General features: G+C 33.0%; 1 protein-coding gene across 2 annotated transcripts; it reads left to right on the top strand.

Moving 5' to 3' along the window:
* The first annotated feature begins 97 nt into the window (after positions 1 to 97).
* On the top strand, positions 98 to 27,003 carry LOC141545907 (olfactory receptor 4P4-like). 2 transcript variants are annotated; one of them, XM_074273280.1, is made up of 3 exons: positions 98 to 234; positions 20,115 to 20,240; positions 26,023 to 27,003. In XM_074273280.1, exon 3 carries the CDS (start codon positions 26,068 to 26,070, stop codon positions 27,001 to 27,003), a length of 936 nt encoding a protein of 311 aa, XP_074129381.1. In that variant the 5' UTR covers positions 98 to 234; positions 20,115 to 20,240; positions 26,023 to 26,067. The 2 variants fall into 2 exon arrangements, with proteins under 2 accessions (XP_074129381.1, XP_074129382.1); XM_074273281.1 differs by lacking the exons at positions 20,115 to 20,240; positions 26,023 to 27,003 and adding an exon at positions 3,559 to 4,632.
* Positions 27,004 to 27,311: the final 308 nt, after the last annotated feature.

The following is a 27,311-nucleotide window of genomic DNA, read 5'->3' as shown; positions in this document are numbered from 1 at the left end:
GAGTCAGTAACTTTGAAAATCTATTTGTCTGCTGAGTTCCCAGTCAGGAAAAGAAGGGAACACTTCTTGATTCCCATCTGTTTTCCCTTTACAGTGAATTGAGGTCACCTGGCAATAGTTACCTACTTCCACTCCTGCTTGTTGATAAAAATAGACCATTCTCTTGGAAGATAATGAGAGTCCACATTTCCAGGAATACTTGACCAGAAACCAGTCTTCCCTTCATGGTATCAGGTATGTTTATCATGGGAATATATCTCCTATGAATGATTGTATCTATTGTCATGGTATAATGTAAGTTTTTTTTGGATGGATTTTCACTCATTGATTTTAGGATTTGATTATCCAAAAACCATCACCCCCACCATTTTTAACAATGTTTCTTACATATATGACAGGTAAGCCAAAAAAAAAGGAAATGCTTTTGGAAATGTTTTCTCTTTCTTTTAAGACCTCCATAGTTGTAAGGGTCTTAGTAAGCCTAACAAATAGTCTAGTCATTTTAGATTTCCTAGGTTCCTATTTCCCTGTGTCAACTACCCCAGTCATATACACACCCTTTCCCCCAAAACATATTCTCTATAAATACCCCATCAACAGGCTATCTTAAACCTCAAGATATTCAATATTAAGAACTGGAAATATGTGTCTTTAAGGATAGGGTTGAAGAAAGGGATTCTAGGTAAAAAAATAGCTTTAGTTAAGGCACTTCTAATTAAGGCACTTCTAATCTCTTAAAGATGCTGATGAAAAAAAAAATCTCTTTTTGCTTCTTTGGAATCTTTTTATTATTACCAGCATTTCTGGACTGAATGGGGCAAAGCCAAAAGATATAATAGAAAAAAAACAATAAAACTCCTAAAATTGAGTAGTTTAGATCTTGACTCTGACCATTGGCCATTAATAGCAATATGACAATAGAGGATTCATTTAACTCTTTGAGTTTTAGATTTAGATTTGAATCCTTACCAAATTAGTCATTCTCTGAGTGTCTTTGAAAATGTCACTTTGTTTCTTCAAGCTTCAGCTAATTAAGCACTTAGAGATACAAATAGATCTTAGATTTATAGCCTAAAACATATTTAAAAGTATTTTACAAAGTCTTTTCATTTTATATAAGAAACAACAACAAAGGAATTTGTAAATTCAAAGTGAATTTGAACTAAGATCTGGTAATTCCAAGTTCAGTATTCTCCTTTCTAAAGTTTCCTTGCCTCTAAGGTTCCTTTTTGTTGTTCTTCACTTGTTTCAATATTATTCAATTTATGAGAGTCCCATTCAGGGCTCCTTGGTGAAGATGCTGAAGTGGTTTTCCCTTTCCTTCTACACCTCATTTTATATATGAGGAAAAAGACAAAGTAACAAGGTTAAATGACTTGTCCAGGGTCACACAGTTATTAAGTGTCTGAGGTTGAATTTTAATTAAAACTCTCCATTGTGCCACCTCATTACCTCCAAGACACCTTATAATTCTACATCTTACAATATCTATTCATATTTCCTTTTCCTCCCACATATGAAACTTTACTTTTGGGTAGATAGCTCACGTTAAGATACTGAGAATTAGAATTGTAAGGTTTTGTTTTTACAATTGAAAAGTTCATCTCACAGCCTCCCTCTCCATGTCCATTGTAGAAAAGAACATGATATAAGCTTTAGGGTAGTAGAGTCTGTTTGAAGAGGAGTAAAGAATGTCTTATGTCAACAGATGTAATAGACATAATCAATGGTGCTTCTTGTGTACAAATGACCTGGGTTTATTACTTGGGAAAGCAAAAAAATTAATTGAACATCAATAAGCATTGTGTATATTACTTTCTCCTCCCTTAAGGAGGATACAATGGTGATATGACAAGGGGGGGGCAATTTGGAAGCCCATCCAACAGTGCATGTACTGGAAGTGTCATAAAATATTAGATTATGGAAGGATTTCCTTCCATGGAAATTCTGAAGAGTAGATCAGGAGGCAGGGTGATATTATGGAATACAATTGATGATTCAGCCTCTTTGAACAGTGGGTATCCCCTCAAAAGGGTATAGTGCCTGTTTCTGGCTTATGAAGTCTTCCTCCAATCATTCCAAGAATTTGTGTCTAAAGTTTTCATTTCCAACAAGATCCTTTATCTTTGGAGTTTAAATCCTCACTCAGAACAGGGCATGTTCTTTATTACTCTGTGCTATTGGGTAGTTATACCTATAACTACCCACACAAAAAAGCTCTGGGATAATTAATTATGAATTGCCCAATTATTTTTTTTTTCATCTTTCTTTTAGGTTATTTCTTTATTCCTTGTGATTGAATGTTACAATTCACGATTTGATTTAAAATCAAGAATAGAAACCATTACTGGATTACTGGGGGGAAAAAACAAACAGATCAATTTGAAAATAATAAACAAATAAAGGTCTGGGACAAATACTAATTTCAAAGAAAAATGATAAGTTGCCTCCCTTTACTCTAGAGAAAAATGTTACAAATACAGATTATTTTCTACTTGTTCTGTGGTTTTTCCCATCTCCACTTTGAATTTAGAAGACATAGGAATAATCAGATATATCTTAATCTTTCACTTTATTAGATCAAATAAGGGAAACTCATGTCTTTTTTTTATTTGTTTTCTTTTGATTTGGTTTTTGTTTTAGTAATTTTCAGATTACATAGGTTTCATATTACAATGACTATTAAAATATCTCATGAATATACTTGAAAATGCTTTGTTAAATTTAAATAATGATCTGACCAAAAGTGTGATAGGACAATTTGTCTTTATAATGGGAGGGGTGAAAAGCTATGAATTGAGAAATGCTTGTGATTAAAAATTAAATATATCAATGAGTTCAAAAAGAAAAAAAAAATTGAGGAAATTGCAAAAGTGACAAGTTAGCTATATAAGAAAGACAATATGTCACTAAATTAATTTGTTCTGAATATTTCTAATTATGAAACAGAAAATTTTTAGTCATGAAGCAGAAAAAATGGAGGAGTAAATATTATTTAGATTTTCTAAGATTATTTCTGGAAAAATCTTAATTCCAGGATCTTTCATGAAAGTGGAAAGATTTGGCCAACATAATTAAATCTCTCACAATGGATCAGCTATAGTGTATTTGAAAAGCCTCAGAATAATATCTTTTGATGCTAAGGTGATATATCACTTTCAGCCACAGCAATTGAAAATCTTCATTTTCTTAAATAAAAAAAGATTGTTGCCCCCAAAACCTGCAAATGTATTTAGAGACCTAAGAGTCATAATCATTATTCTTTTATAAAAATCTTTATGCTGCCTTCCTCCCACTCCCTCTTTCCCCCTCCTCATATTTTAAGTCATTCTGTGATTTTTGAATTGCAGATATAAATAGGTATATTAAGCCTTGAATAAGTATTAGAAGAGAGATATTCACTTTTTACAAAATTCTATGCCTTAAAGTTCTACACTTTGGTTTAAAATCTGTTTTATGATCAATGTGTCAATTCAAACAATTGTTTTTTTTTTTCTAAATGGGTTTTATGAATTATATAAAAAACTAATGCCAATAATGATTTCTTCTATTGCACAGAATTTCAGGTAATTTAATATTATACTGAATATTCTTCACCTACTCTAACTACATGGAAAATCGGAACAATGTCACAGAGTTCATTCTCTTGGGACTTTTTATGAACAAAGAGATCAAAATAATATGTTTTACTTTCTTCTTGCTCTGTTACTTTGCAATCTTCCTGGGAAATTTCATCATCTTCATCACTATCACATGTAGCCATCTGATTCAGCAGCCCATGTACTATTTTCTGTGTCACCTGGCCCTCATGGATCTGGCCTATACTTCCACCATTGTACCTAGGCTGATCAGAGACCTAGCTGCCAAGAGCAAAAGCATTTCCTTTAATTGTTGTATGATTCAGCTCTTCTCTGCTCACTTGCTGGGAGGTGTGGAAATGTTCATTCTGGTGTCCATGGCCTTTGATCGCTATATTGCCATCTGTAAACCACTGCACTACACAGTTCTTATGAACCGGCTCAGATGCAACATGCTGATATTGACGGCCTGGGCAGTGGCCTTTTGGCATTCAATTGCCCAGCTTCTCATGGTCCTCAGCCTGCCTTTCTGTGGCCCTAATCAGATTGACCACTACATATGTGATGTGAAACCCCTCCTGAAACTGGTCTGCACCAACACTCATGTTGTTAGTATCTTGGTCATTGCCAACAATGGGATGGTTTGTTTGGTTACTTTTCTAGTCTTGGTAGCATCTTATATAGTCATATTGTATAATCTTCGAAAGCACTCACTAGAGGGTAGGCACAAAGCCCTTTCCACTTGTAGCTCCCATATCATGGTTGTTATACTTTTTTTTGTCCCCTGTGTTTACACTTATGTGCCACCTCCTAGTGCCAACAATAATGAGAAGGAGTTTTCTGTGTTGTACACTGTGATTGCACCCATGCTGAACCCTCTTATCTACACACTGAGAAATACAGAAATGAAGAATGCCATGCGAAAGCTGTGGTACCACAAAATATAATTGAATCAAAATATAATGTATGATATTCAAATTGATCTAACCTTTCAGTCCATAGTGTCAAATTCAATTTCCATATTCTTTAATTTCCTGGCATGGACAGTGTCATAGAATACCCTCAATAAATAATTTTAAAAAATGTGGATAAATCTTGTCTAAATTATTTATTTCTATATAATCTAGTAGCAGGAAGAAATACACATACAATATAGTTTATACTAATTAAATATTTATTGACTGAATAACAAATATTACAAAGATAAAATTAAATGACATATGTGTTATTGTTACTCTATCAAAACATTTAAGCCTTAAAGTGAATTGATTGTTTCTGAAATTATTAAATTACAAAATGAGGACCAAAACAACTGTTTCTTTGAATACTCTCTAGGGAATAACATAATGACAATTGGAAAAGGAATGTGATAATATGTTAATAACAAGAGAGAAAGTTTAGACAAATGGCCCTAAAATACAAAGGCAAGTAATGAAAGTGGTACAGATACAGACAGTGATGAAGGAAAGGAGATAGTGATAAATGGGGGACATGTTGGGAAGGAGAGAGGCAGAGATTAACAATGTTGTCTCTTCCAGTCATCAAATTCCAGAGGCAAGACAAATGTCAAGAAACCTAGCAATAGCCCAGAATTCAATGAATTACTTTGATGTTTTTGATGTCTTACCAAGCTTTAAATTATTGCTCTGCACCTGCTTAAGTTGCCCTCATGGTATTTGAAACAAAAGGGGGAATCTAATCATACTTGGAATAGATACCCCCAATCCCAATTCACCCATGAGTTTGGGTCTTTCAGGAACCTTCAACCTCATTTAGGTTGTCAGCAGGATAGTTTTACTGGGGTGAATCCACTGTTCTTTTTAAAATAGCTTTTTATTTTCAAAATATATGGAAAGATAGTTTTTAATATTCACCCATAGAAAAACTTTTATTCCAAATCTATCCCCAAGACAGGAAATAATCCAGTATATTAAATATGTACAATTCTTCTATACCCTCTCTTCCCCATACCACTCTCTTTTTTTATGCCTAGTTCTTGGGTAACTAAAGAGTACAACTGAGTGTGACTTAAAGAATAACTTTGGAAGAAGAGGAGAAAGGGGCGGGGGAAGAAAAAGAAGAAGGATTCATCAAATATTTTTCTCTTTAAAATATATCTGGCTTTATGGAACTTTTGGGATTTTCAAAAACCTTGGTGGAATATTTCGATATCATTAAACATTATAAGAACATAAAGCCAGTCTAAGAATTTCCCTAAAATTCTTAATGTGCTAAATTAATGAAGCATATTTTGTTGATACACAGAACAATTTACACACATACACATATACAAGGTGCAGAGGAAAAAAGAGGGAAGAGAATAGGAAGGTGAAGAATATAAAAATACAGAGGATGGTGAAGGTTGTGGGCAATAAGAGAGAATGTGATATAACTAATCAGTAAAGATGATTTTAAGCAACTCATTTGTCAGTAAGATTCACTTTTCTTGCCTATAAAATGGGGTAAGCTACTGGAACTATAGGACATCTAAATTTTTCAGAATTGTAGTTTTTTTTTTAATCTTAGGAAAGGTGGAGGGAGAAAAAAATGGCATAGGAAAAATCCCTAATTGAAAATTCCCATGTCACAAAAATATACTGTTATATTTCAGTTGTGATTGCTAGTGTTCTTCCTCAGTTCCAAATTATATTTCTGCTATTATTCTTCAACTCTGCATCAGAATACAGAGTGACAAGGGATAGAAGATGATTTATAGCTATACTTATAGACTAGAAGGAATTCTATTAGAAATCAGAGTGCTTTCCTGTAAGAATATTAAGTGTATTTAAGTTGAAGTCTAGAGAACTATTGCATCTAATAACCATTGTTCTGGATTATTCAGTTAAACGTAGCAAACCAGACTTTGTTCCTCAATAGGAATCATATTTGTAAGGAGAGATTCTCTGTGCAATATTTATATATGAAATGAGTGAAGCACAGTAATAAAAAGAATTTGGGGATATGGAGACATACCTGCTAAACTATATAAGGGACATTTTGATATTATTATTTGAAAGTTGCTTTCAAGTTTCAAGATAGAATGTAGGTTTTTAAGAGTTCAATACATTGTTTTGAAGGATTACTTCAGTAAATAAACAAAAATACCACCACCACCAATAAGAACTTACCTAATTCCTTCACTTTACATATGAAAGAAATTGGTTCAAGAATATAATATTAATTTTTCAAAGGTCACATATGTGACCTCTCTTTGATCCTTTAATGTAAAAGCTGCTTGTGGCTCCTTGGTATTTAAATTGTTTCTTTCTGGCTGCTTGCAGTATTTTTTTTTTTTTTTTTTTTTTTTTTTTTTTTTTTTTTGTCCAATAGTTCTGAAATGTAGCTGTGATATTCCTTGGAGTTTTAATTTTGGAGTGTTTTTTCAGGAGGTGGTTGGTAAATTTTTTCAATGGAGTTTTTACCTTAACAAATTTAGGACATTGGGGCAGTTTTCCTTGATTTCCGGAAATATGGCTGTCTCTCTTTCTCTCTCTCTCTCTCTCTCTCTCTCTCTCTCTCTCTCTCTCTCTCTCTCTCTCTCTCTCTCTCTCTCTCTCTCTCTCTGTCTCTCTTTTTTTTTTTTTTTTTTTTTTTTTTCCAATAATGGTTTTCAGGAAGTCTAATAATCCTTCGATTGTATTTCCTAGATCTATTTTCCAGTTTAGTTGTTTTTGCAATGAGGCATTTTTCATCTTTTTCTATTTTTTTTTTTTGATTGCTTGACTGATTCTTGATATCTCATTGAGTCATTCATTTCCATTTGCTCAGTTCTTATTTTTAGTGAATTGTTTTAACCAATTGCCTTTTTAGCACTTTTTTTATTTGGACAATTGAATTTTTAAATTTAAATTTTAAATTTTTAAAAGTTGCATTTTGTTCTATGATTTTTTTTTTTCCATTTCACAAATTCTGTTTTTCAGGGAATTATTTTCTTTTTCCCTTTTGTCAGAACAATTTTTAAGGAATTCTATGTTTTTTTCTATTTCACTAAATCTATTTTGTTTGGAGTTTTCTTCAGATAATTTCTGTGTTTTATTTTCCAAACTGTCTTACAAAGTTCTCATTTATTTTTTTCCATTATTCTTCTAGCTCTCTTTTAAGATCCTTTTTGAATTCTGAGTGAGCCTTGTGCGATAAGGACTAATTTTTATGACCCTTTGGGACTTCATCTGGAGATGATGTGCTTTTAGTATCCTTAGGGTTTGAAATCTGTTCTCCTCTTTCTCAAGAAAAGAAAAAAATTAAAAAAAAACCTTTCTATTGTCAGAGATCTTTTTGTTTTTTGCTCATTTTTTTTTTAAGTTGAGGTCTGCTTTTAGAGCAAAGGGGAGATTGTCCAAGCTTTTCTTATAGGCAACAGTGGTTGTGTTGGATCACTGCTGACTAAATTCCAAAATTGTGTAAGCAAGGCCAAGTCCTGTGAAATTTTTGCACTTAGATGCTCACTGTTTGCATTTTATATTTGCATAATACCTTTTATAAGTAGTTTGCTGGTCTACCAACTTGCAAACCAGATAGAATAGCCAATACTGTTGTAGATTCCTCCCCGGGAGATTTTCGACTATATTGGATAACACAGATTAAAAAAATGAATAAATATTATCTAAAGTATTGATTTTGCATCCTTAGCCCTCAGTGAATTGAGTAATTTTATAAAATCATACAGAAGTATATGATAAAAACATGAATGATAGTTATTGTATAGAGTTAATATGATAAAAAAAAACATGAGAGAAGTAAGAAGTAACATAGTTCAATGGAGAGAGATCTAGTTTCCAGGTCAGCAAAATCTCTCTTTAAACATATCTCTGATGATAATTGGAAATGTGAACCTGGGAAAAATAACATAAAAAGATTACTTAGGGAGGAAAAAGACAGAGACAGAGAAAGACAGCATGGAGAGACAGACACACAAAGAGAGATTCAGACATAGAGAGATAGAAAGAGGCACAGAGGGAGACTGAATCAAAGATACAGAGAGACACAGAGAAAAGCAGAGAAAAACAGATATAGGCAGAGAAAGACGGGGTGGGGGAGAGCAGGAAGCACAAAGTGAGTTGGACAGAGGCACAAAGACAGAGATACATATGGACAGAAAGACAGAGTGAGATTGAGAGAGAAAACAACAGCATGTGATCAAAGGAGAATGTAAAGAAAGTCCATTTTTGATTGTAAGATAGATGAGGGCTTAAAGGAAAAAGCAATGTTCAAGATGTAAACAAAGAATTTCATACTAAGTAAGGAGTATGTCAACTAAAGTCATGATAATGGTAAATTTATATTTATGTGAGTAATATAATTTGCTTGAATGGTACCTTCAAGGTGCTAGCTTCAAGCCTACAGAACTGGAAGGGACTTGAGAAAACACGTCCAATTTCTTCACTTCATGAAGAGGGTAGAGTTGTCAAGAGAACTTGGGTTTTCAGCACCTTTTCTTTGGGTACTCTTCTCAACACTCTTCTCTTTTAGTTGTTCCTGACTTCTAGTTTTAAAAGAAAAGTTGAAAGAGGAAAGAGGAAATGAAACTTAGAAAAATCAAATTCCAGTAAATACTTAATTAGTCATTTAAACTGTGAATGTGAATGGGATGAACTCTCCCATAAAACAGAAGCAGAAAGCAGAATGGATTAAAAGCCAGAATCCTACAATATGTTGTTTGGAAGAAATGCATTTAAAGAAGAGTGATGTACAGAGTAAAGGTAAAAGGCTGGAGCAAAATCTTTCATGCTTCAGGTAAAGTTTAAAAAAAAGGCATAGATAATCCTCATCTTAGATTAAGCAAAAGCAAAAATAGATATAATTAAAACAGATAAGGAATAAAATTATCTTTTTTTTCCCCTCAGGCAATTGAGGTTAAGTGATTTGCCCAAGATCACACATCTAGGAAGTATTAAATTTCTGAGGCCAGATTTTAGCCCAGGTCCTGACTTCAGGTCTAATGCTCTATTCATTGCACCACCTAGCTGCCCCAGAAACTATATCTTGCTAAAGGGTACCATAGACAATGAAGCAATATCAATAGCAAATATATATGCACCAAGTGGTTTAGCATCCAAATTCCTAGAGAAGTTGAGAGCTGCAAGAAGAAATAGACAGCAAAACTATACTAGTGGGCAATCTTAACCTTCCTTTCTCAAAACTAGATAAATCAAAACACAAATAAAGAATTTAAGGAGGTAAATAGAATCCTACAAAATTTAGGGATGATACATCTTTGGAGAAAATTGAATGGAGACAGAAAGGAATATACTTCTTTTCTCAGAGATTCATGGAACATGTACAAAAAATTGACCATGTATCAGAACATAAAAACCTTAAAATCAGATTCAAAAAGGGAATAGTAAATGCATTTTTTCAGACCATAATGCAATAAAAATACATGAAAGGCCATATGAAAATAGATAAAAATTATTTGGAAACAAAATCTTCTAATCCTAAAGAATAGTGAAACAACAAATCACAGAAACAATAATTTTATCCAAGACAATGGCAATATTTAGACAACATACCAAAATGTGTGAGATTCAGTCAAAGCAGTTCTTAGGGGAAGTGTTATGTCTCTAGATGCTTACTTGCATTAAATAGAGAAAGATAAGATAATTGAATTGGGCTTACAACTAAAAAAGCTAGAAAAAGAACAAATGAAATAGCCCCAAATAAATTTTGAAATTCTTAAAATAAAAGGGGAAATAAATAAAATTGAAAGTAAGAAAATTATTGAATTAATAAATAAAACTAAGAGTTGGTTTTATTTAAAAATCAACAACAAAATAGATAAGCCTTTAGTTAATTTCATTAGAAAATGGAAAGAAGAAAATCAACTTGGTCTCAAAAATGAAAAGGGAGGACTTTCTACCAATAGTTCAGACTTGCTCACTAGAGGATTTCAGTACCAGCCTGAATCATGATCATGGGTGAAAAGTGAAGAGGTGGAAGATTGTCAAACAAAAGTCCATTTATTCAAATTTTTCCCAGCCTTATATACTTTAATACAATTATATAACTATAGCACACTGCACATGTGCTAACTATAGAATGCTTCACACATAGTACCACATAAACTGCTTGCTATTATGTGCAGAGATTTCCTTGCCACTTTTGTATAACTCTGCTTTAATTACAACACATGTTGTTACTATTTCTGACTTCTCAGGAATGCTGAGTCGCCCCTAAGGGAATGATGAGCTAAATGAGTCATCAGCAGGGTTCTTTTTACTGTACTAAAGGGTCTTATACCTTGCTAAGAGTTCCCCTCTACATCTCCTGCTTTCTTTTGTTTTAATTGAAGCAGATGTACATCAGTGGTTAAATACATACAACAAGTTTCAGTATAGGAGCAATCCCACAGGCAAGTAGTAATATAAGAAGAAACAATATACTATAAAAGACATCTATAACTCCCAGAATGAAGGTATTTAAAATAACTATTAATTCATAACCACACATACACTTCCTCCAGTAGCCAAGAGACAATCCAAAGCCAATCTATTGTTATTCACTTCATGTGTCATGGAATCTAATAATTCCTGCAGATTTTGAAGTACTGCATCAGTCTATTTAGCAATTATTTTTGGTCATGGTAATATTTATTAGTCAATTGTCATACACATAGGGCTAATAACCTAATAACCATGTTTTTTTTTTTTTTTTAATGGTGGATGTAGTCAGAGATAGAACAACCTGATGTTTCCTAGGCCTTCTTTTTTTTTTTTTTTTCCCAAGGGTTTTTTCTTTTTCCTTTCCTCTTTGATGGAAGAGACATATATGATGGATGGCATCCATCAGATTCCTTCTCCATCTGTAGAGACACAAGCAAACCATCTGCCCCAAGTGATTAACCTATCTGGTTTCTTCCATTCACCACTCTACAAGTCTCTCCATATCACCTGTTGATTATCTAAAGATACTGGAACTGCTGGTACTGAACACTGCTCTTCCAGCAGGTTATAAAACCTGTCTGCTCTGGAGCCAGTGTGTCCTCATCAAAACCCCAAAATTTAATAGTTTAAAGGGTTAAGTTTAAAAGTTCTCTAGGGCTTCCCATGACTCTCCCTCTTTTTTATTGTTGAAGGAGCATCTTGATATCTCTGCTCCTCCTCTCTACTTTTGCCTGTCCTTGAAGATTGAAGATTAAGCCAGTGGTGTGTGAAATCTGATATTGCACACAAAAGTGTGTGAAATATTTGGAAGTATTTATAGGTCCATTGTCTATTTTTATTGCTCGTGGCACAGCCATAACTACAAAGGCCTGTATATGGAATTCAGTGATCACCTGGGCTATCTCTTCTGCTGTGGGTACTACAAAAGTAAATCGTAAGAAGATGTTCACAACAATGTGGATAAAAAAACAGCTGGTCAAAAGATTTATAATAGGTCACATCCATATGCCGAATTTCATTGGGCCTCAAACCACGAGAGTTATTCCCTGGAGGGAACATAAGAGTGTGGATAGGGAGACAAGTTATAAAGGTTCTAGTGTCCTCCTAACTTCTTCTTTTGTTATCCGAAACTGTAGCTTGTGCAGCTGTATGATATTTACAATGAGATTCTTGAGCAGCCTGAAATAGGGGAATGTTGGCTAACATGGTGAGAAGATGATCTGCCTTTGAATTTCCATAAAATATAGGTCCTAGAAGATCAGTATGAGAGGGGACATGAAAGAAGTAATACCTGTGCAGATTCTCACTTGCTCCTCAACTTCCTTAAAAAGTTGAAATATGTTAGAGGCTACAAATTGTATTTGGGTTGTGGCAATTCTTTGTTCCACACCTACTGAATAAGCTGAATCAGATATTATATTTATATCTCCTGGGTAATAAGTAAGAACTAACATAATTGAATAAAACTCATTGTTTTGAGTGGAATGAAGAGAAGTTCTGACTACTGGTTTTATGGCAGAGTCAGGAGAATATACAGCACAAATGTTATGCTTGAATGAATCTGTAAAGGTGGTTGGTCCTTTAAGATAGATCTTAGAAACACTTTTTCAAAGACCTTTTCAAAGCCAAATATAATAGTTGGGCCATTTTTAAGGGGAACCTGTGCATGAAATTTGGATCTGTGGCCAATAACATATGCCACTCTTGGATGTTTTCACAGCATACATTAATTTGTACATTGGTATAAAAGGTGTATATCTTGTTGGGTCCCATTCCAGATAATTGCATTACATATTTAATGGCCTTTAACAAGATTCTAGCTATAAGCCCTGGATAAAGAATAAGGCTTTGGTCTAGTTGTGCTGTTTTTGCTGTGGATTTCCAATCATTAGTGGTGAAGATTTCATATACCAAATTCTCTAACAGCATTTTAACGTAAGATGATACAGAACTATAGATGGTACAAGCCTTTTTTCAGATCTTTGATAACATCCAGATTAAAAGGAGTGTGTCTTCTCCTGATTTAACCTGGAGGTCCATTAGGGTCAGGTTCTTCAATCACGGATGTGTTTCCATTCTCGACCCAAACATATCCTGTCCCTCTTCATTTTCTTTAATTAATGCCTCATAATTGGGACAAAGGAGGATAGTAAAACTGCTGTGCTGGCAGCATACATCCCTGCCCACTTTTTCTCTTGCCCATGAAGGTGGACTTGAGGAAGGAGGATCAGGGAACAGAAGATACCCAAAGGGCACATGCATGTCAAGGGCAAAAATGAAGGTGGACTGAAAAAGGGCAAAGTGCCATGCCCCTCAAATGTCCTACCTCAGTTCCTATTTTTGTTCCCACCCCACATGCCATACACTCAGGGCATGTGGGTACCATCCCCTTCTTTGTTCTCCTCAAACTTCCTTCCATAACAACCCACTCTAAAAGCTTTCTATTTCTTATATGTGATATTTCTTAAAGCCAATTTTATTACATTGTACATAAGGAATATGTGCTTGGAGATTGAGCCAGGACCCATGATATGGTAATATTCAGTTAATTGCTCTTCTACTGCCTACCACATCACTGGCTCCAACTTCTCCTGCCCAGAGAGCCACAGAGATGTATGCTCTACAATATCCAAGAACTCTGTGATATGCTTTTGAGTCAATAAAAAACACACACTCCATTATTAACCTAATTAAGCATTCTTCATTCTTCTCTTGACAAGGAATTTTTTTTCTTTTCTTTTTTTAGTATTTGTCCCATTTTGGATGATAATGAAAGTGACTAGATTAGATACACCTAGGGGGGATGGGGAGCCAAACCAGATACATCAGCAGGGTTCCTGTTACTGGCCTAAAGGGTCCTATACCACACCTAGGGTTTCCCATTCATTATCTGTGGTCCTCTACACCAATGAAGAGGAAATTAGAACAATAATTAGGAGTTATTTTGCCCAACTTTGTCATAAATTTGATAATCTAAGGAATTGGAGAAATACCTACAAAAATATAGATTGCCCAGATTAACAGAAGAGAAAATAAGTTATTTAAATAGTCCCATTTTAGAAAAAAAAATATAACAAGCTATCAATCAACTCTCTAAGGAAAAAAAAAAATTCCAGGGTCAGATGGACTTACATGCAAATTCTACCAAACATTTAAAGAACAATTAATTCCAATACTATGCAAACTATCTAAAAAAATATGGAAAGGAGACCTACTAAATTCCTTTTATGATACAGATATGGTGCTGATAACTAAACCAAGTAAAGTGAAATCAGAGAAAATTATACACCTATTTCCCTAGTGAATATTGATGAAAAGTTCTTAAATAAAATATTAGCAAAGAGGTCACAGAAAGTTATCCCTAGGATAATGCACCTCGGATAAGTAGGATTTATAGCAGAAATTCAGGGCTAGTTCAATATTAAGACAAGTATTAGCATAATTGACTATATCAATAACCAAACTAACAGAAATCATATGATTATCTCAATAGACACAGAAAAAGCATTTGACAAAATACAACACCCATTCATATAAAAAAAACATTAGAGTATGAAAATAAATGGTCAGTAGCATCTAATTAAAACCATTAGAAAGTTTCATATGTAATGAGGATAAACTAGAACCATCCTCAATAAGATCAGGTGTGAAATAAGGTTGCCTACTATCACCATTACTATTCAACATTGTCTTAGAAATATTAGCTTAGTCAATAAGAGAAGAAAAAGATTAAAAGAATTAGAATTGATAATGAGGAAACCAAATTATTACTCTTTGCAGATGATATGAAGGTATATTTAGAGAACTCTAGAGAATCAACCTAAAAACAACTGGAAACAATTCACAACTTTAGCAAAGGATACATAACAAAGTCATAGGAATCCTCAGCATTTTTATATTTTACTAACAAAGTCCAACTGCAAAAGATAAAAAGATAAATTCCATTTAAAATAACTGTCAATGAAATAATATAATTGGGTGTCTACCTACCAAGGCAAAATAAGCAATTATATGAACACAACTATAAAACACTTTCCACACAAATAAAATCAGATCTAATATGTTGGAAAACTATCAAGTGCTCATGGGTAGACCAAGCTAATATAATAAAAATGGCAATACTACCTAAATTAATGCCATACCAATGAAACTCCCAAGAAATTTTAACAGATCTAGAAAAATAATAACAAAGTTTATCTGGAAGAATAAAAAGTCAATAATTTCAAGAAAATTATTGAAAAATTCAAATTAATTTGGCCTAGCTGTGCCAGGCCTAAAACTACATTATAATCAGCAGTTGTCAAAACCATTTATACTGGCTAAGATATAGAGTAGTAGATTTGTAGAATGAGTTTTGTTCACAGGACAAAATAGTCAATGACTATAGCAATCTAGTGTTTGACAATCCCAAAGACCCCAGCTTTTGGGATAAGAACTCACTATTTGACAAACCTGTTGGGAAAACTGGAAACTAGTATGGTACAAATTAGGCATTGATCTACACCTAATAACATATACCAAGTTTAGATTGAATTGGATTCATGATATAGAGATAAGAGTGACATTATAAGCAAATTAGAATAAAATAAGATGGCTTACCTCTCAGATCTGTGGAAAATGAAAAAAAAAAGTGTGACCAAGAAAGAACTGGAACTCATTATTGGACAGAAAATATTTAATTTTTATTATACTAAATTAAAAAGGTTTTGTACAAACAATACTAATGCAGACAAGCTTGGAAGGGAACCAATAAACTATGAAAACATTTTTTCCATTCGACATTCTGATAAAGGCTTCATTTCTAAAATTTATAGAGAATATATGTTTAAGAATTGAAGTCATTCTCAAATTCATAAATGGTCAAAGGATATGAACAGACAATTTTCAGATGAAGAAATTGAAAACATATCTAGTTATATGAAAAAGCACTCTAACTATTAATAAGAGAAATGTAAATTAATACAACTCTGAGTTACCACTACATATCTTTCAGATTGGTTAAGATTGTAGGAAAAGACAATAACAAATGTTTGAGGGGATGTAGGAAAACTGAGACCCACATATTTCTGGATGAGTTGTGAATAGATCCAACCATTCTGGAGAGCAATTTGGAACTATGCCTAAAGAATTATCCAACTGTGCATATCTTTTGATACAGCAATTTCTACTCTGCTTATATCCCAAAGATGTTTTAAAGGAGAGAAAGGGACCCATATGTAGAAAAAAAAAGTTTGTGGCAGCCCTTTTTGTAGTGAGAAGAAATTGGAAACTGAGTGGATGCCCATCAATTGGAGAATGGCTGAATAAGTTATGGTATATGAATGTAATGGGATATTATAGTTCTATAAGAAATGGTCAGAAGGATGATTTCAGAGAGACTTACATGAACTGATGCTAAGTGAAGTGAGTAGCCCTAGGAGACCATTCTATATTAAAAGATTATACAATCATGCATTCTGATGGTAATGGCTCTAATCAAAAATAAGATGATCTTGTGATGATGAGAGCCATATATACCCAGAGTAAGAACTGAGGGTGGATTACAACATAGCATTTTCTCTTTAGTTGTGGTTTGCTTGAATTTTATTTTTTCTCATTTTTTTTTCGTTTTGATCTGACTTTCCTTGTGCAACAAGGTAATTGTATGCCTATATTTGATTTAACATATATTTTATCATGTTTAAGATATATTTCATTACTTGCCATCTAGGGGAAGGAGTGAGGAAAGAAAGGGAAATTGGAACACAAGATTTTTCTTTTTTATTTTTTTATTTTATTTTTTTATTCATTTTTCCAAATTATCCTCTCCCTCCCCTCCCTCCCCCCGATGGCAGGTAATCCCATACATTTTACATGTGTTACAATATAACCTAGATACAATATATGTGTGTAAATACCATTTTCTTGTTGCACATTAATTATTAGCTTCCAAAGGTATAAGTAACCTGGGTAGATAGACAGTAGTGCTAACAATTTACATTCGCTTCCCAGTGGAACACAAGATTTTTCAAAGATCAATGTTGAAAAATCATCCTTGCCTATATTTTAAAAATAAAAAAGTTCAATAAAAAAATAAAAAAGAACTTATCTTAATTAGCTTAAATTTAAGAACTTATCAAATGTGTATACCCTTTGATGCAGCAATGTCCTTACTAGTCCTGTATCCCAAAGAGATCATAAAAAAGGAATAGAACCAACATTTGCAAAAATGTTTGTAGCAGTGCTTTTTGCAATGGCAAGGAAATGGAAATTGATTGGATGCCCATCATTTGGGGAATGTCTGAATAAATTATGATATATGAATGTTATGGAATAATATTCTATGAAAAAAGATCACAAAGATGATTTCAGAAAGGCCTGGAGAACCTTACATGAACATAATGCTAAGTGAAGTTAGTTGAACCAAGAGATCATTATATACAGCAACATAACTGTATAATGATTAATTCTTACAGACATGGCTCTTTTCAACAAAGATGTGATTTAGGACAGTTTTGATAGTCTTGTGATGGAGAGAGATATCTGTACCCAGAGAGAGGTCTGAGTGTAGTAGTATTTCTCTCTTTTCTTGTTGTTTGCTTGCATTTTGTTTTCCCCATTTTCGCCCTTTTGATCTGATTTTTCTTGTGAATATGATAATTGCAAAAATATGTATAGAAGAATTGTGCATGTTTAACACATATTGGATTAGTTGCCACCTAGGATAAGGGTTTGGGGAAAGGGAGGGAGAAAACTTTGTAACACCAGGTTTTGCAATAATGAATGTTGAAAATACATATGTTTTGAAAATGTAAAGCTTTATAAAAATAAAGTTTCTACAATGAATGATGTACATATAAATCATTTCAGAAAAGAGAAAGGGGGGATTAAAAATTCAACATAATCATTTGATGGAATGAATGAGAGGATGGAAGGGGAAAATTTTGGAACAAAAGGCTTTACAAAGATGTATATTGAAAACTATACATGTGTTTTGAAAATAAGAAGCATTGTATAAAAAAATAATGAGCTTGATGATGTTAGAAAAACATGGACAGATTTACATGAAATACTGAAGAGCAAAATAAGCAAAACCAAGATTGTGCTAGTAGGCTTATTAATAAAAGAGATCAATGGTCTTTTTGAATGTGAAAGATCCCTCATGGCAGTGGGCTCACAGCTTATAGCAGGTACTCTTGATAATAACAATTGATTCTGATTGATTAAGAATTTATGAGAAAATGATTATTGCCATGAAAGATGAGGCTATATTCCAATGAGGGTTTTCAGTTACATGACATAGGTCACCAAACTCTTGGTCAAAGAGATTTTTCAATTTCTATGATACTTGTATGACAAAATGTCACAGTTCCTCAATTTGTCTGAGCAAACACGATATGAAGAAAGCCACCTTTTAGCCTAAATTTAGAATGTATTTTGCTGTTTGATTAAATCTTAGCTTATGTAAGACTTTTTCAAAGATTTCTCACACTGGTTGATTTCTGGATGAGGGTGTATAAAGAAAGAAAAAAACCTCAGTCATGATTAATAATTCATTATTAATATTTGAAAAGAATAATCATTTTTCTCAACACTGAAGATATTTTCATTATTCTTGTTTCTCTTTCTTTTTTTAATGGTTTATATCAAAATATGTTTTGCAGGATTTATGGCATAGTAGTTATATTTTTTGCCTTCTCAATACATAGGAAAGGGGACAAAGGAGGGATGAAACATGGAATTGAAAATAAAAAAAATGATTGTGTATATAATATGTGTGTGTACTTGTAGAAGCATGTAGGTGGTACAGCAAATGGAATAGAGAGTACAGAACATGAAAACAGGAAGAATTGAGTTTAAAATCCAACAACATGTAAGACTTGTTTTATCTTGGCAGTCACTTAAGTAAGTTTGCCCTGGTTTCCTTATCTTTAAAATGAGCTAGATAATGAAATGGCAAATGACACTAATATCTTTGCCAAGAAATGGTTATACAGAATTAGATTTGACTGAAGAAAAGTAAACAAGATATATATGTATTATATACATATACATATGTGGGGGGTATATGTGTAAATTCATGGATTGCATCTTCTGCTTTTGTATTGATGAAATAGTTTATTTACATATATATTTCCCCCTAAAGATTACTTTTCAGGGCATTTTTAGCTTCAGTCCCATACACTGTTGATAACAATGATTTCATTTTATTTGAAAAAAATATTTTTCCTTTGTTTTGTTTGTTTATTTGTTTTTGCTTTTGTTTTTGTTTTGTTTTGTTTTTAAGAAAGTTGTTTTAAACAGTTTTTGTTTATTTTTAATGGCCTGGGTAAAGATTTCAAGCAGATGATACCTTTATTAAACATTGAGACCTGAGTTTAACTCTGGTCTCAGGCATTTAACACTTCCTAACAGTGTGATCCTATCACTTTTCTGCTCTTAATATACTAGAAACTGTTCTACTTATTCAATAAAAAGTGTCTCTTGATGACTATCTGCCACTTATTTTATACAAGGCAGCCAAACAATTCCTTGGGGATGAATCCTGAGATCTCTCTACTGAATATAAACAATCCTCATTAGTCAGTACAATTTATCTGGATGATCACAGAAGCAACATATTTAAGAATTCCAATATGCTACTATATAACATAGAATTTTACTGTCAAAAAGAACTTCAACATGTATAACCAAAGAATGATAGCAGTAAGAGTAATATTAGGCAGAATCTAGAATATCAGAGTTGGCAAGGATCTAAAAACATAGGCTGAACTTGAATGAACTGCTCAGCCCAGGATAGTTGACCTAAAAACATCTGTGAACTGATCTTAATTTTACAGAAAACAAGAGATAAGGAATATCTGATGGCACTATTCTTGGCAAAGAAATGAATAAGAATCAATTTGTGTCTTAGAATCATCAGAACTTTCTATTTTTTTTTTGATCAATATATCACTTAGTATTAAGTGCCCCAGAATATGAGGCAAAGAATGAATTTTATTTGAAAATGATATTTCAAAAGTTCTTTATGTAATGATATGAGGATAGATTGGGACTTCTACTTCCCTTTATTTTTCTTATTTCCTGGTAATACCTTGAAGTAATTTTCTTTTGCAATTCAGCACTCATTTGCATTTAGAGTCTGAAAAAAAAGTGACTATCCATTATCTGTTTTGAGGATCTACACAGATTTACTGGAAGATGATACTTCATATCCCACTTTCTGCATGTCACAGATGAAGAACTCAAGAGTTAAAGAAGCTAATCAGTTGGATGAAGAATACATAACTGAAAAGAGGCAGAGGTGAGGCATGTCTTTTGACTTATGGTTTAGTTTTCTTTGCACTTTGTCAGTGTAGTTATCTCAGTCCAGTGAAGCTGGGGAATTCAAAAGATAAAAGTTTTCTGTCAGGGTCTCAAATTTTCTAGCTTTCCCTTTAAATACATGCAGAGTTCTTGGAGTGATTCTTTTCCAGATCAGGTTCATGAGATTCAAATAAGAAAAACAGCTTGGCCAGTGTCACATAACTAGTCTATGAAAGAACTGTGAAAAAAGATATGATGTTTATAAAAATTTTTCCTGGGTACTTGTGAGACTTTTTTAAAATTTAAAATACAAAATAAAAGAAAAAAGGTTAATTGTAGTCAATATTTAATAAAGGGATCATCTTTTTAAAATCTTTGTCCTGGCCAATAAAAAATAAACAAAAACAAAACAAAAACAAAAAAAAAAAAAACAAAAACAAATCATGGCAACAGAAAATATGATCCAGTGGAAAGTGTGCTAAATTATGATTTCTAGATTTAAATCCTCATTCTGTTCTTGAATAGATGGGTAACTTTGACAACTCATTTTTCTTCCTTAGACCTCATTCTTCTTAACTGTAAAATCTAGTCTAGTAGACTAGCTACTTCTAAAGTCCCTTCCATTTCTTAAGTTTTTGATTTTGTGCACTGAGGCTATTAGATTCAATAGGAGTTACCTGAAGAAATTTCTAGCATATGAATTAGCTGATGAAAAAAAAAAAACAATAAAAAAAGAAAATTGTAGAATATATTATTTCTGACATTATAATGAATAAAAACAAGCTAAAATCCAAATGACTGAAATAGATGAAATGAGGAAAGAAAACAAGGCATTTTCATCAGAAGTTGACAGACACAATGGGAAAAAAAATAAAATATCTGAGTAAATGAAGCAATTAAAAGTTATTTTAATATATCAATAAATATAAAGTAATTGTAATTGTACTCCCAACAATGAAATGCAAATAATTTGATATCTCAGATGGCATTTTGTGTCATAAAAGGGATTTTCATTAGTCTGTGTTATTAAAATGTCATACATGGTAATTTGTTCCATAGTGTTTTAATGGTTAAATCTTTTCAGTAATATAAGCAATTATAATATTCACCTGGAGGTAACTGAGGAAAGGAAGTCTTCCTCATATCAAGTAATTCTATTATTGGGGTGGGGGAGAGGGGAAGTAGATTTTTTTTTTCAAAAAAGTTATCTTTACTCCTCACAATAGAGATCTGTTTTAAGCATTGTGAGAAAAGTGACTTGTTCAGTGACACACTGAAACAATAAATGTCAGTCGACTTCACCCAGAGTTTATTAGAAATTAGGTCAGCTGTCACTCTTTTGGGCTACAATAAACCTTAATTCAATTCTTAACCAAAATGAGACCTAGAATAATAAGCTATAGAATATCTCAGATTGGAAGCTGCAAGAGAAGATAGAAACCATGCAGAATAACCCCATCTATTTTCAAATAAGATATCTTACCCCTTGAGAGATTAAGCAACTGAAAAATATTTCCATAAGTAGCAATGGTAGAATTTCAATTGAGTTTCTTTGACTACTGAATTTGTATATTATGCTAAGGATCATAATATTTCTCTATATGGACTTAAAAGTCACACTTAATTGAAAAATTCAGATGATGCAATCTCTTCCATGTATTACCTGGTATAAAATTACACATTTCTATAAATTCTAAGTAATCAAAGATGAGTAAGTGGTTAGCCAATGAAAATATTTTTTTTTTGTTTCTGTAGCATCTTATGGAGAAAAAAAATATCAAAATAATCTTTGTAAGTAGTTTTCATGATTTCAAAAGCTTTTGGAGGTATGGAGAGATTTTCTTCAGAGATTCAACTTGTTTCTCTGAGGGTCATTTGAAAGGATGGTCATGCTTATACTGGTTCTTTCTTTCTTCCCTTTTACACAGTGCCCTAACATCCAACATTTCCCTTTGAAACTCATTATATATTATCTGGAAAAGTTTCAATTGGCTTGTACAAAAATTATCCTCAGCCTTCTAAGGTAAAAGTCTATTACCACAGTTACAGCAATTAAATAGGCCACTTTGAAGTAATGAATAACTACATTTATTTTCTACTAGTTCAGAACCACATGCATTTTTCTTCTGTGTTTCAGTAAAATGGAATTTAAATATACTACGCCCTTAGTATGTTTACATTGTCATCAGAGGCTATTGCAATATCATTTCAAACGATCTTGGTGCAATTTCTTGAAACACTTTTCTCAGAGCTTTCCACCTATTTCAGCTCAATATATTTGTGGCTCATGTCTAGATAATTTATCTCCCTTTACTGATCATTTTATTATAAAATTTTTATTATCTTTTTAGTATAAAATTTTTATTATAAATAAGCTGTGGGGTTTAACTGATGTGCTATTTCTCTGTGAATCATTAAAATTTTCCAATTCTTAGATGAGGTTGAGTTTTAGAAACTGACTATTAAATGATTTCAAATATTGTTTCAATCAATGCTCAAGAAGATTTCAACTAGTTGTCATTCATTGAAAGGAAAAAATACTTTCAATTTTTTGTTTACTTAGTATATTGGTCAAATCTGGAAGCCTACTGAGAAATTATTTTTGGATGCCTGATAATGAAATTCCAAATATTAAACCAGTGTATCCAAATTTGAAAATTAAAAACAGAGAAACAATAACAGTCAAAACATATTTAATTTCCTTGATAAATGATATGAAATAGAATAATAAGAGGGGCATAACATTGGCTATGGAGGGAGACAATCTGTGTTTGAGAACTCTACTTTTTAGCAGCAAATACTTGGGAATGTCCCATAAATTCTCTTTATTCCAGTTTGTTTATGTAGAAGTAAGAATGGTATTTATACTATGTACCTCATTAGATTGTTGACAGTAAAAATATTTTTCACATTAAGTGTTCTATAATTGAGATATGTTATTATGCCAAAGAAGCAGGAGTTTATTTCTTCTACTTGGAGAGATGGCAGACTTTTAAATTACTTAAATAATTATAATCTTATTTTTTGTGTTATCTGTACTTTCATCAATGCAAACAATTCTAATAATGCATACTGAATTATTCAGGCTGAAGTTTTCATTGCTCTCCCATAAAGACTTTCACCATCAGAATAAATGGGGAAGTTCTGAATGGCGTGGAAAATTTGGATAAGCTTTCTTTCCCTGTCAATTTACTTTCCAGGGATGTCCATATTGATAATGAGATTGACACAAGTATTGCTTGAGCTAACTCAGTGTTTGGGATGCTCAGAAGAAAAGTATGGGAAAGGAGTAGTAGTAAACTGACTAACAAACTGATGTTTTCTTTCCTTCCTTCTCTTCCTTGCCTTCCTTGGTTTCTTTCCTTTCCTTCTCTTCCTTCCCTTTATTCCCTCCCTTCCCTTCCTTCCCTTCCTTCTTTTCTGCATTTTATGAATGGCCTATGGCTTGAATGAGTCATATAAAAAAAAATCTTTGCTCTTGATAAGTTTATCATTCTCAGAATAAGGGGAATTTAGGAAATAATTGTGATGAATTACCATTATTTCTACGTAAACTTTCCATATGATATGCAGAAATTATGAAAATGTATACATTTTCTATGCTTTATGTATTTATATCTATATTTATATATTTTATAAGCTTTCTGTATGCTGCCTAATAATGTTTTGTGCAATGCCTAGAGGATATTAATTGTTTGCTAATGGATTGGCTTTTGTTTTGCTCCCTTCAGTGCTTTAATGTTGCCTTTATAAACACAATGATACAATTGTAATTAATTTGCTTTACTTCCTTTTCTTTACTTGCCATTGAAAGTTAGTGTTGCATAATAAGGAGAGAGTTCTGTGAAACCATGAGAAGATAATTTTATCCTTGAGTTAGAATATATAAAAAATATTTAAATTGTATCATGGTTGCTATTGAAATCATAAATCTAGAAGGAAGAATAAATAAATTTTAGCATTATTTGTTATTTCCTCATGTTTTCATAAAATATTTTCCTTCATTATTACTTAATACTTAATAATAGTCCTTTATTTTTAATATAATTCATTTTCTTTAATTTTTCTGAATTTATGCCATTTCATTTTCTTTAATTTGCTTAAGCCACATTATTCCCATTCCCTGGACAGATTATTATATTATATCACACTTCTAGTGTGAAACATAGCAGTGATATCTTTGAGTCAATGAAAATAATCAATGTAGGAAACTTTGTAATTATTAAATGGTTTTCTAAGACAGCTGTTCTAAATCACATTGCTTACTGATCTGAAATAATATGCTATCTTCTTATAACCTCTCTCAAATTATAACCCCAGAACAACAATTCAATGAATTTAAGATAATATATCATAACATTATCATCTTTTGGATCACAATCCATTTCACACTCCTGATTTGTGAAGCACCCCAACAATTTTTTTTGTCTTTCCATTCTGCTTTCTCTTCACCCACTCATAGTGTAATTTAATTATAACTTTCATGATGGATTGCTACATTAATCCAGAGTATCTTTCCTTAGCTATACTCATGAATAACAATTTGCCTTCTGGAAGTCTTGACCAGTAGGTTCTTCAAAATCAATATGTCTGAAACAAAAATCATTTTTTTCTCCCCAAAGTATCTTTTACTTCCAACTTTCCTATTAGTTTTAATGTACTATCATCCTTCTAGTCACATAGCTTCAAAACTTTGGTGTCATCCTGAATTTCTAATCTACAATGCAGATTAAATCTCATATCAAGACTTACTATTTTTACTATTTATTATTTACTATTATTTCCAACATTTTCCACATATGCCCTCCTATCTACTTACACAGATTTTACCCTAAGTCAGGCTCTCATCACTACACATTTGGACTAGTGCAAAAATCTATATTCATTAATTGAGTTTTTTATGCATTTTAATTCATCCTTCCCTCAGTTCACAAAATAATTTTCCTACTGTATGGTTCAGTCCATGCCAAAAACTTTAGTAGCTCAATATGGCCTTCAGGTCAAAAGTAACATTCTTTTTTATGCATTCAAAGCTCTTGATGATCTGGCTCCCCTTACAAATCCACATCCATATCCACATCCATATCCACATCCATATCCACATCCATATCCACATCCATATCCATATCCATATCCATATCTATATCTATTTGTCTAATCCATCTTTAATAGTTTATTCTCCCATAGTCTCTATAATTTAACTTATAACATTCTTATTTCTTGACTGAATTTACTTTAATTGCTGCTCCCTTCCACAGTCAGAATGCTCTCTCTGTTTGCCTCCTCCAATTGCTCTCCGTGGCTTCCTTTAAACTTGCTTAAATCATTGGGTAGCAATGTTGGATAATGAATACAGGTTCTGGCCCTGTAATCAGAAAGACCTGAGTTCAAATTTGGCCTCTGCTCTGTGACCTGAACATGTCATGTGATAATGATTGTTTGGAGGGGGGCAGGGAGAGAAAGAAGGGGGGAGGGAAGAGAGGAGAGGAGGAAGGGGAGAGAGAGGAAATGGAGAGAAGAGAGGGAGAGAGGAAAAAAAGTGGGAGGGGGAGGAGGAGACAGTGATCAAAAACATCTAAACATCTGTTTCATCTTTCTTTGTAATTCTAACACTTAAGAACAAAGTATACACTAAAATAATGCTTATTGACTAGCAATATTAAAATGGAATCAAGACCTTAATAAGCATCATGTTCTTTCCCTTGAGAGTTAGGAAAATTCCTAGTTAACACTGCTGGTGTTTAACAAAAATAACTAATATTATCCCTATTTTTTTCTAGTTTTAGGTGTACTTTTTCCTCTTCAAGAATCTCAGTATTGAAGTCATGGGAGATAGAAACAATGTCACAGAATTTATCCTGCTGGGTCTTTTCAATAATCAAGATTTAATAGTCAAGCAAGTCTTTTTTATTTTCTTTTCATTTTGCTATCTTATGATCTTGCTGGGAAATTTTTTCATCCTGACCACCATCAGATATAGTCAACTCAATGAACAGCCCATGTACTTTTTCCTTAGTTACTTTTCCTTCCTTGATGTCTGTTTCACCTCCACGGTTGCCCCAAAATTGATTGTGGATTTATTGGCTTGTAAAACAACTATCTCCTACAACAATTGCATGGTCCAGATGTTCTATGCTCATTTTTTTGGTGCCACGGAAATCTTCATCTTGGTGGCAATGGCCTTTGATCGCTATGTCGCCATCTGCAAGCCATTACATTACATGGTCATCATGAGTAGACAGGTATGCCGTATTATTGTGATGGCTTCTTGCATAGGGGCATTCTTTCATTCACTCATGCAGGTGTTGATTGCTATTCAGCTACCTTTCTGTGGCCCCAATAAAATAGACCACTATTTCTGTGATGTGTTTCCTTTGCTAAAGCTGGCCTGTACAGACACTTTTTTGATGGCTGTTGTGATAATTGGTACCACTGGCATGCTGTCTATTTTGACCTTTTTTGCCTTGATTATTTCTTATATCATCATCCTGACCTCTTTGAGAACTCAATCCTCAGCAGGTCGGCGCAAGGCACTCTCCACCTGTGGCTCACACATTACTGTGGTCATCATGTTCTTTGTGCCCCTCATCTTCACCTATGTGCCTACTGGCAATTCTGTCAGTGGAGACAAGGTGTTTGCCCTCTTTTACACCATTATTGCTCCCATGTTCAATCCTCTTATCTATTCATTTAGAAATACTGACATGAGGAATGCCATGAAGAAAGTTTGGTTAGAAAAACTTCTTCACAAAGGAAAGTGAACTGGAAAAAATGATCTGGTTTTAAACATGAAGTATTACCGAGTACAACAGAGGACTTTTCCACCACTAAGTGGACTGACACAGAGATATTTCTAAAGTCCAATCAACCTGAGCTGTTGTCTGAATTGGCAAGACTTGAATTAAGTATTTAACTCTCAATCAAAAAGTCATCACATTGGACAAAAAGGCTTTTTGTGTTTGTCTCTGTCTCTGCCTCTTTCTCTCTTTGTCTCTCTCTGTCTCTCTCTTTGTGTCTCTTTCTGTCTTTGTCTCTATCTCTCTTTCTGCCTCTGTCTCTCCCTCTGCGC

Source organism: Sminthopsis crassicaudata, chromosome 6, assembly GCF_048593235.1.
Source record: "Sminthopsis crassicaudata isolate SCR6 chromosome 6, ASM4859323v1, whole genome shotgun sequence".
Classification (NCBI taxonomy): Eukaryota; Metazoa; Chordata; class Mammalia; order Dasyuromorphia; family Dasyuridae; genus Sminthopsis; species Sminthopsis crassicaudata.
The sequence above is the reverse complement of the archived record's forward strand: the minus strand, read 5'-3'. Positions and strand labels throughout refer to the sequence as shown.